At 41.0% G+C, this 10,964-nt stretch overlaps 1 protein-coding gene across 1 annotated transcript; it reads left to right on the top strand.

The window, feature by feature from the left end:
* The first annotated feature begins 6,612 nt into the window (after window positions 1–6,612).
* Window positions 6,613–10,502, top strand: LOC102795974 (transcription factor Sox-9-like). Its single transcript, XM_006791412.3, has 3 exons — window positions 6,613–7,360; window positions 7,702–7,949; window positions 8,271–10,502. The coding sequence occupies exons 1-3, from the start codon at window positions 6,933–6,935 to the stop codon at window positions 9,041–9,043; spliced, it is 1,449 nt and encodes a 482-aa protein (XP_006791475.2). The 5' UTR covers window positions 6,613–6,932; the 3' UTR covers window positions 9,044–10,502.
* The last annotated feature ends 462 nt before the right edge of the window (window positions 10,503–10,964 follow it).

Here is a 10,964-nt window from a genome sequence, read left to right as displayed (position 1 = left end):
GATGCTTTCTTGCCTGCATGTCCCATCATTAGAGTCATCTGATCTGCTCCTCTGCTGCACCCGCCTCACTTCACCATCTCTTGTTTGCAAGAGTTTCTTTGAAGCTTTGCCACAGTGGATTATATTTACCTGTTGGTTTATTTTTTACTTCAGCTAATATAGAGAACATATTTATGCATTTGACTATTGCCTCCTTGTTTTCACTTTTACATGCATGCTTGCAGTTTCCCAAACTGACACGTTCAGACACTCATTTAAAGGTTAAAGATAAATGATCCAATTCTGCTAGTTAATTATTCGTGAGCAGGAGCAGTGCTTTGCTTTGTGCTCCAATAGCCACCATCTGCAAGTTTTTTGGCATGACTGGCTAATAGTGTAAACTCCTCTTTAAAATACAGATAGCCCAGAAACTGATGCCCGGACACAGCAAGCTACAGCAAACAAGATGGTACTCAACTGTGCAGCAAATCCAGTAAATCAGTTACAGTTTTCTTACTCCTACTAAGAAAGGTAACCAAACTGCTCAAATATTGGATATCAGGAAATAGTGGAGAACAATTTCCTTTCAGAGTAACATTAGAATGCATGAGCCTGGCTCCCGGAGGTTCAGGGCCAGCACCGCTGGGCTGCTCCAATTAGATGGCGCTTCCCTGCTGTGTCTGACCCAGCCAGAACACAGAAGCACCCAAAGGGAGCTGGAAGGAAGAAATAGAGGAATGAGAGAAGGGAGACATACATACACACAGGCGTGAGAGCTGTGTTATGTTTGGCACGTATCACCTTATGTCTCTCACAGTCTACATGTGCTGCGGGTCATGCTGCAAAGTGATCATTAGACAACTCCAAAAAGTTTAGCAAAATAAAAAGATGAAAACTCAGAAGACTAATGTGAGGAGAAAGCCTCTCATATTTAAGAACAGTTTTCATGCTTTTTGTGTATGAAATTATTGGACTGCGTGGTGTAGGAACAGTAAAGAAAATAGTAAAGTTGATATTGATTGCTCCTTTTTTTCAATTAGGTAATTTGTAACTTACCGAGTTTTAAAACGTTGTATTATTACACTTAACCCACTATGTAAACCATCTTTTCCATTGCACATAAATGATAACAGTAAAAGCATCATATTTTGTGGGACTAATCCAAAGTGTCTGGAGTCAGAATCTCGCTGTCAGTTGTCAAAATTCAAATTTAACCCCGTCTCCACAGGTTACAGTCACTAAAAGCAATTTGTTCACCTTCTCTTTTTCCTTTTCTCTGAAATAAGTTTTAACAAGAATAGACTTGGCTCCCCCCCACACACTCACACACACACCCCACCCCACTGTAATAAGACACTGTTTTAAAGCCCTTGAAGTATGTCATTGTTCATTTCACCTCTGCCCTTTCTGAATGTAATAATCTTATTGCCACGGTCTAATGCTGAAATCCCTGAACACCTAAGAAGACTAGTTTTTTTCTGACCACACAAGATATTCCTGCTTCTCCTGCAACAAGCGGTATCAAAGGCACATGGTGAGCAGCTAAGAGGAAGTGCATCTGTAGAGCATCCGTTTGCGAGATTTCTGCAAAGGTTGGGGCACTGGCTCTGATGCAGGTGCTATGCTCTGGAAGGTGATTAGATATCATCACTCTTTCATTAACTTGGTATTTCTAGTATCTCCATGACCGTGTGGAAAGAATGGCCCCTTTTCATCGGTGCTCCCAGAAAATGAGCCGTGCTGAAAGAGCCAGGTTAAGTTGGGAGGATAATGAAACAAGAGAAAAGGGGGGAGAAAGCTGACAGAGGAGTAAATAGGTGCAGTGTGGGTAATTTCTACTTAGTATTTAAACCCACGTGTATAACAGTGTAAACACTCTAATGTCACTGAGAATAAGCAAATATCAGCCAGCACATAAACAAACGCTGTACTGAGAAATAAACAAATGGGGATCTAAACAAGCGCAGGTGACGTAGACAAGAAGGGGAAGTAGGGGAAACACATTAGAGTTTATTTTTAGGTTGCGACATTACGGCCGACAACAAAAGTCTCCTTTTCACCTGATCGCTGAAACAGGTGGAGGGAGGGGGTATGATATTCCATTTCGTAGACCAGACCCAGGCGCATACAGGTTCAACGTGAAAAGTGTCTCTGTGGGTAGGCGCTGGTCTGACATCACCCAGAGTCGTGGATGGGAGCTTTTATGTGTAGTGGTGCCAGGAAGCTGCTAGCACTGTCAGCCAGTCTGAGTCAGCGCTACGCTCTAGACACAAACGTGCAAAAATCCATGACAGAGACGAGTTTCACAACTCTGCCAGCATTCTGCTCAAAATAACCTAAACAAGAAGGCCCGGCCCTTGGGGGGTAAAGTATTTCACTGGCAACAAAAAAGAAAAACTCCAATTTATTAGTGTTTGTTATGCAAAATGTTACTGTGACATTTTTATCTTAGCAATGAGGCTTTTTATGGTTGTTTGATTGTATATTACACTGAACAAGAGTGCAGCTTATTGAGTATGATTTTCAACTTTTTACTTTCTTTATGTAGTTTTTCAAAAAATTATCTACTGTGTTTCTTTAAAAAATAAAACTCTAGACGTCAAAAGAAAAGCAGCAGCTCATTAATGTTGTTCAAGTAATGCTTTGTGACTGTCACCTGCTCTCGTTCCAGAGGTCCCCTGTTGAGAGTGCAATCACCTTAGCGACCTCTGCAAAGACTCGGGTAATGTCATAACATTTTGTCAACACCTTCCGAATGAGCTATTGTCATTCAGACATAATTATAGGTCAAGGCCTGTCATTGGAAATGGAGGCCAGTGACCTACAGATATCACACTCTGCTTTCATTAGCATTTCATTGTCATTCAAACTGAGTCTGAGGCCACTTCACCTGCAGGCATGAAAGGTACCTGAAAGTCACTCAGCTGAGTTCAATATTGGATTTTCTTTTCAGGTGTGCTTCCAGGAAAGAAAATAATTAAAAATATTGTTTAAAAACTGATGCTTGGCAGTTGCACCTATCCAAACAGCTTATGTTTACCAAGTACCATTGGTTCCACTGTCTTCCCAAATCAGAGTGTGTTTCCTTCCTTACAGATACACTATCAATAGGTACCGTCAATGTTTCAGTTTACTAGAAGCCAAGAGCAGATAAGACTGAGATTACTGCTGCACTATCTCCAGGGGAGGTCAAAGCAAGAAGAAAATATGCAAGAAAGTGTACAGCAGTGACTAGTACACACAGCTGAACCTGTACAGGGGTGAAGGCCAGAATACATCTGCTTCTCAGTTGGAAGGTATTTCCTTAGTGACATAGATAAGCTATAATCTGATTTGACCTCATGAGTGAGGTGAGTGCATGTCGCACTTTAGTATCATTTTAAATCAGCTTTTTAAAAATGATGTTAATTATAAATCAGAATTTTCCTGAAATATTGACCTCTAAATGTATCTGCAGTGTTTTGGGCGGAAAGCCGTTAGGCTCTGTCTTTCTGATGAAGTGGAGCTGTTGTGGTTCTGAATGGGATATCAGAGAGGTGCAAGAGAGTCCGAGCAGGGAGTAAAAGGCTGGCAAAGTCTTAAAAAGTCCCTCTTAAATTTTACTCACCGCAAAATGCCAAAGCAGTGCCGAAGCACTCTGACCTGGAATGGCAAACACTGAGGAAGCCCATCCCTATGAGAATGCCATGGGTACTGCAACAAGTGTGGTCTGTTTCAGACATAACTTGTTTAAGAATCAGTTACAGCGAAACTGTGGAAGTACCCGGAAGGACACTTGATTTGTTTTGCCAAAAAGGATTTTGTTAGTTTTCCCTCTTGTGGTCTTTTGCATTTCAAGTGAATTATGTGCTAGTTGTGGTACGTCTCAAACAGATGTGAAGTCAGTTGCGAGTGCTTGAAGCCACTTCTGGGGGGATTTTTTGTTTTTATTTATTTATTTTATTTAAGATATTTGGATAAAATCTTTTTTTTTAAAAAAAAAAAGAACAAGAATATGGAAAACAAAAGATCAATGCCAATACCAATTCTCATCATAAAAACTATCATTTCTATTTCTTTCACACACTTCAATAGGAACACCACAAAGATTTGCACACCCACTAAACTAACACATCCACACACAAATGAAAGGGGGGGAAAAAAGAAGGAAAAAAAATGAGGGGCGGTCTGTTCAGACGGTTGCAGTGGAATCTGAGAGCGCTAGGAGAGGTGGAAGACATGATTTGGCAGTTTACCCTCAGTGTTTGCCTCAACATTTTGACGCCATGGCTCGAAGTCAAGCTGAGAAGTTTCCCAAGACCTGCTCAGCCTGCAGGTGGGTGTTCCGCGAAAGCGCTGAGCCTGGCCCCTGAGGATGTGTGTCCCCTTGATCGAGCGTACGCCGCTGTGTAGGGCACCTCAAACTCTTAGCAGTCAGCACTGTGAGGGTGCGAACATGTCCCACTCCTCTGATGCCTCTGTGTTAGCCATCACAGGGTTTACTCCTCAGTGTGTCGAGACGAGCTGCCTCGCAAACTGAAAAGGCAGCAGCTCTTATTGCACTTCCCATATCTGTTTAAAAGCTGCAAATTCTGTAAATTAGATCAAATATTCAGTTTCTAATGAGATTATAGGCTGTATTAAAGGAAAAACAAAAAACCTCTACTATGTTCCTCTATTGCTTGTATTTCTCTCCAACAGCCTTTTTTACATTTGAATCTATGTCATCTAGTTATATGAAGGGAAGCTGTAAGGGCCGTCTGCCACAACATCTGGTCGACCAAGAAGGCAAGGAGCACAATGAGAAGGGAATTAAAATAAATGTAATGAAAATCATGGGAACAAGACAGGAAACAATAGACGTTTACTTTTAAAAGAGAACACTTAAATGGGGGGAAAGGAGTTCTTTAAAATATTTAGAGATTAATCAACATGTGTAAAATAGTTTATGTACATGTTTAAAGCACATATTTTGACTACACCATACCATGACAAATATTCTCTATTTAAGCAACATTAAAGCTATATCAACATGTATTAACAGCAAAGATTTTGAGACTTCTCACAGTGGCATTTGTAAATGTTCACTAATAGAAATCCAAATCATAAAGTTGTGATAAAAATGGGAAGCTTTCAGTCCCTTTGTGTGGCTCCATGTGATCTCATAACTTACAGTTGGATTTCATTTCTAAAATTGAATACATGGATTAGAGGGACTGAACTCTGAACAAAGTGTCCTTTGTCCACAGGAAAACAAGTGTTGGAGGAAATCCAGAAAAGTAGATTTTGCCATTGTGACATGTTTTTCATGCACTCTTTTTATAAAAATAAGTTGCCCTCACTTTGAATGTGTGAAATGTATAAACAAAATCAATGAATGTTTTATGCATTCTGATTATTTTTTTTAAAGACAGTACATCTACTTATAGTAGAAGTTAGTGTCTAAATATGTAGAGAGTGACAAAACCTTTTTTTAAATATAACCTGCGTGTAAGTTCTTAAGACAAATCACCCGTCCAATTCTAAATCCAAAGCTAACCTACCTCACTCAAATAATACTGAAAGTCTGTCTAAATGACGTTAGAAATAACCACCAGTGATGTCACTTGTTGAGTTTGTTTAGGGGAAAACATGAGGGTGAGCGGTCAACCTGTTTGGACCACTAATTGTCCACAGATAGGAAGCTACAATTTTGAACTGGCGATTACATTTAAATTATTAAAAGAAAAATAAATTAAATACCCATTTTAATCATTGCAGCACCGCCACAAATCCACGGCTTCCTCTCAAGTTTCTGGACTGCTGTCTCCCCCTGTTGGTCAATGTGCACTGTGCAGGGAGCTGAGATGACTGAAGGCTGCCGCTCCGGAGCAGCTCTGCAGGGACTCACTGGCAGAGCTGTCTCTGTGCAGCACTAGTTTTTGACAATAACTGCCTCCCTGTATTCAAAGACCCATAAACATCAGCTCTACTCTTCATCGGTTCCTCAGCTCTGATTCAACGTAAGTGACCCTGTATTTATAAAATATAAATAAATAAAATGTTTTACTTATTTCCTGTAAATTACTCACACCGCTCAATATTTATCATAGAAAAATAGCAGAAACACAAGGATAAACTTAGTTGGTAAAGCAAAGGATTAAAACTGCAACATCCCAAATCTACATTCCACCAACAAATGTATTAAAATAAATCTAAGAAGAAGAAGTTGAAGAAAGGTTGAAGATTAGTAAGTATGACTTCAGTAAAGAAACAAAAACAAACTTGATTTTATAATCAAGTTTAAAAAAAAAAGAAAAATACAAGAGTTTTAATGAGAATCATACCTATATTAAAGATAGGGCGGGTTTTGTGCCTGTTACCATAAAAAGGAAGTTCATTTTATCTGATTTTAATGTACGAGTAACTAAATCAGTTTATATCATAAGCATGCTCTTTTAAAAAGGTACAAAGTTACAAAGTTGAAATGAAATGAAAGACAATAAGGGGAAAAACACGTTTTCCTAACTTGAGCTGAGTTTTCGGTTGTTGACTGCAAGACTTCTCTGGAGCAGAGTCAAATTACGTCCCCGCCTACTAAAAAGTTTCCCCCAATCATTTCCTTGCCGTTAAAACATAAATCCAGGCATCGCCTCCCGTGTCTATAGACTCTTCAGCAATCCTGCAACAGCAGTACTCTCACGTTTGTCTTCAAAGTCACAGTTTCGAAGCTAAGTATTTGAAAGCGACCACTTACAGATGGTTTTCTTCTCTGCGAAATTGTGAGCATTCAGCGGAACAGAAATATTTCCATATTTACTTATTTTTTCTTATTTTTTTGTTTATTTTTATTTTTTCATTTTAAAGTTTGCCCCCGGCAAGCTGACACTGCAGCTTTGGGGCATATCACCTGGATATAGAAAGAAGGATTTTTCCTCCTATTTTTTTTAATTATTTTTTTTTAACTGCGAGAAGCTGTTCTTTAATTTTTTCGCATGAATCTCCTCGACCCTTACCTGAAGATGACAGAAGAACAGGAGAAGTGTCACTCTGACGCTCCCAGCCCAAGCATGTCTGAGGATTCCGCGGGCTCGCCTTGTCCGTCCGGGTCGGGTTCGGACACTGAAAACACTCGTCCGTCCGACAACCACCTCCTCATGGGTCAAGACTATAAGAAGGAAACCGAAGAGGAAAAGTTTCCCGTGTGTATCAGAGACGCGGTGTCTCAGGTGTTGAAGGGTTACGACTGGACGCTCGTGCCTATGCCGGTGCGCGTCAACGGCTCGAGTAAAAGCAAACCCCACGTCAAAAGACCCATGAACGCGTTCATGGTGTGGGCTCAAGCTGCACGGAGAAAGTTGGCCGATCAATACCCACACCTGCACAACGCAGAACTCAGCAAAACCCTGGGCAAACTTTGGAGGTAGGCTCGCCTTAGTTTATCGTTCACTTTTATAATGCACTTTTACGCGCCGCTGTGCGCGGCACATTATTTATTAACGTACAGATTCCTGCTCTTTCAAGTTTAGTTTTGCAGTATTTTGGTTTGAATGCTTCTACTCACCTATGCTTTTGATTTTATGAGTATTTTAAGTTCATTGTTATGCATACAATGACTTCTAAAGAATTACGATGCTAACTTTTTTTTTTGTAATGATCAGCGCTAATTACCAACTGCACAGATTGAATCAGTGTGCTTAGCTTCTGCAACTGTTTACGAAGCGCAGTTTAACAAGTTTGTACAATTCCGTGTGTTATTTTCAGATTGCTCAATGAGGTAGAGAAGCGCCCGTTTGTGGAGGAGGCTGAGCGTTTGCGAGTGCAACATAAGAAGGATCACCCCGACTACAAATATCAGCCAAGGCGGAGAAAGTCTGTCAAGAACGGGCAAAGCGAACCGGAGGACAACGACCAAACTCATATCTCTCCAAATGCCATTTTCAAGGCGTTGCAGCAGGCCGACTCCCCGGCTTCAAGTATGGGCGAGGTGCACTCTCCGGGAGAGCACTCAGGTGAGGGAACAAGAAATAAAAAGCAAATATATTTTCTGTAATGTTTATGTTTTTTCAAAAGTTTCAGTTTGGATTAAAAAGATATTTTTTAGAAGCCCTCAGGGCCTTAACTGGAGAACTGTTAATGATTAGTAGTTAATGATTATTAGGTTTTACAAGCCATCATGCAAATACACCTGCCTGTAGTTACAATAAACCTCTCCTCGAGGCATGTACAGTTAAGCTTTTATATCTCATGTGGGAAACATGTTCTTAAATTCAAACTTTTTTAAGAAAAATGTTATGTTAAACAAATGTCTAACTTTGCCTTTGTCTCACTAGGTCAGTCACAGGGTCCACCAACACCCCCAACCACCCCGAAGACAGACCTTCCCTCCAGCAAAGCTGATCTGAAACGTGAGGGGCGGCCCATGCAGGAGGGCACTAGCCGCCAGCTCAACATTGATTTTGGAGCTGTGGACATCGGTGAGCTGAGCACTGATGTCATCTCCAATATAGGAAGCTTCGATGTTGATGAGTTTGATCAGTACCTGCCACCACACAGCCATGCTGGGGTGAATGGTGCAGCGCAGGCTGGTTACAGCAGCGGCTACCCTATCAACAGCTCCTCTGTCGGCCAGCCAGCCAGTGTTGGAGCCCACGCCTGGATGTCCAAGCAGCAGCAGCAGCAACAGCAACAGCAGCTCTCTCTGACCACTCTGGGTGGAGGAGGAGAGCAAAGCCAGCAGGGTCAACAGAGAACCACCCAGATTAAGACGGAGCAGCTGAGCCCCAGCCACTACAGTGAGCAGCAGGGCTCCCCACAGCATGTCACCTATGGGTCCTTCAACCTCCAGCACTACAGCACCAATTCTTACCCCTCCATCACCAGATCACAATATGACTATTCAGACCACCAAAGTGGTGCCAACTCCTACTACAGTCACGCAGCTGGCCAAGGCTCAAGCTTGTACTCCACCTTTAGCTACATGAGCCCCAGCCAGAGGCCGATGTACACCCCAATTGCTGACACCACCGGGGTGCCCTCTGTGCCGCAGACCCACAGTCCGCAGCACTGGGAGCAGCCCATTTACACACAACTTTCCAGGCCCTGAGGAGGCAGCCTGAGCACTGACTATACAACACATATATCCCAGACTTCTTTCTGCTAGGTGGCCTTTGCACCGTTACGTCACACACCTTTCATTGCCAACAGAAAAACATGACAAGAACTTTTTTTTTAAGGTTCTGAAAAAACACATCTTTGGATTGGCTCACAACAGTGCCTTTTGTATTGGTTTGAATTGTGATTATATTTTTTTAGATATAATGTTTTAAAAAAAGTAAAATCCTCTGTGAGGACATACTGGCTATAAATATATTAGTATGTACTGTGTATGTGTTCTGCTCTTGTCATTACTATCATATTCAGTGTCATCAGCACCCTCGTCGTCACGATTTGAAGGTTTAACAAACGTAACAGAGCAGGAATGCCGGGTAAAAACACCCTTCAGTGGCCTTACTTCTGACTAATGTATTTTTGTACAGGAAGTAAGAAACCGTTTACTGACACTGCCGTCTCATAATAGCCTATATTCTGCTTTGAACTTTTGTACTGTACATATTTTAATGTAATTCCAATGAGATGCAAGGATTGAGCGACGCACGTTTGAAATAGATTAGAATTTTTGGCCATGATATGACCGTGTCATCAGTGAATTAGTCAAATATTCTACTTCTTGTTTGCTTTAGCTCAAATTTATTGTGTTGGAAACGCTATAGCAGGTGCCATGTAACTCTCCTAAGGGCCTTACTGTGTTGCTAGCTGTAACAGCAATGCTTGCTTTGTTTTGTTTTCGTTTTGTTTTTTTGCCTTGAAACCATTGGTGCCTCAAGAGCTACGGCAGTGAGGCTTCGTCCACTTTGAATTGCAGTGTGAAAACTACAGCATAGTTCTGACTTCCTGCTTGATGAGATACAAGAAGTGACCTTTGACCCCATTATTCTCAGCAACCATCAAGTCTGAGTCCGGTGTGTTTCTATCAAGCCTTCTGCCTCAACTTTTTTTTTTCCTAACCCTTGTCTTAATTTATTCTTTAGCATTAATTTTATTTGAAAATAACTATTTGCAATTGTCGTTTTAATTCAGCAGCAGCTAGCTGAGGAGAAATAGGTTGCTGCCATATGTGGTACAAATTTGTTTATTTATCATTTGTAAATGTTTTCCTTATAAAAGTTTCTTTTATTCATGATCTAGTTATGTACAGAATACTTATAATTACACGAGTAAGTAAAAAGAAAAACTGGAAGTCTTTCCTTTTGTCACTCTATTTCTAACAAATGTCTAAATGAATATAAAAGCAGCCGTTTTGTAAAGAATTTGCTGGAATCAACATGGTTTTTTTTTTGTTTGTTTGTTTATCAAAAACATTGTGTTCCCCATTTTATATTCTGTCTCATTAGTTCCCATTTTGTCATCTTCTTAATGCAGTTTCCCTAGGTAAACATGGCATTTTCTTAAAAGCTTATCTTTTGTATTATATTTGTTTGCAATAAAAGCAAAACAGAGAAATATGTGGCCGTCTTGTCTCGCCCTGTGTTTTTGTACAGCGCTGCTCGTGGTTTCCATCTGTCAGCATTTCTCACCAACACATCTCAGAGTTTCAGGGGTGCTCTGGCAGCACGGGTACCTTAATACGGTGTGCAATAAGTAGTTATGGAAAAAGGCATCTAGTCATCACTGGAGATGGAGAACAACAATAGGATTTAGTTCAGTTGATGTGAGGAGAGACATCCCCATCAAACCAGTTACAAAAAGGTGCTGACATGAGATCAGCAGATTGGCAATGCCACTGGATGAGTCTGAATTACCTTGGAACAGAAAAGGGGGGGTGGGGGGGGGGGGTGGACAACACAGATAATTTAATTTCTGCATTACTTGGAACCAGCTTGTCATCCACCAACAGCAGTAGTTTGGTAAAACTGCACATCGACACTTCTGCCTTCTCAGACCGTGAGGTCACAGGTCCATTATTA

The sequence above is a fragment of the Neolamprologus brichardi genome, chromosome 4 (genome assembly GCF_056152115.1).
Source record: "Neolamprologus brichardi isolate AB-2024 chromosome 4, ASM5615211v1, whole genome shotgun sequence".
Lineage (NCBI taxonomy): Eukaryota > Metazoa > Chordata > Actinopteri > Cichliformes > Cichlidae > Neolamprologus > Neolamprologus brichardi.
Note: the sequence above shows the minus strand (reverse complement) of the source record. Positions and strands in the feature narration are given on the sequence as shown.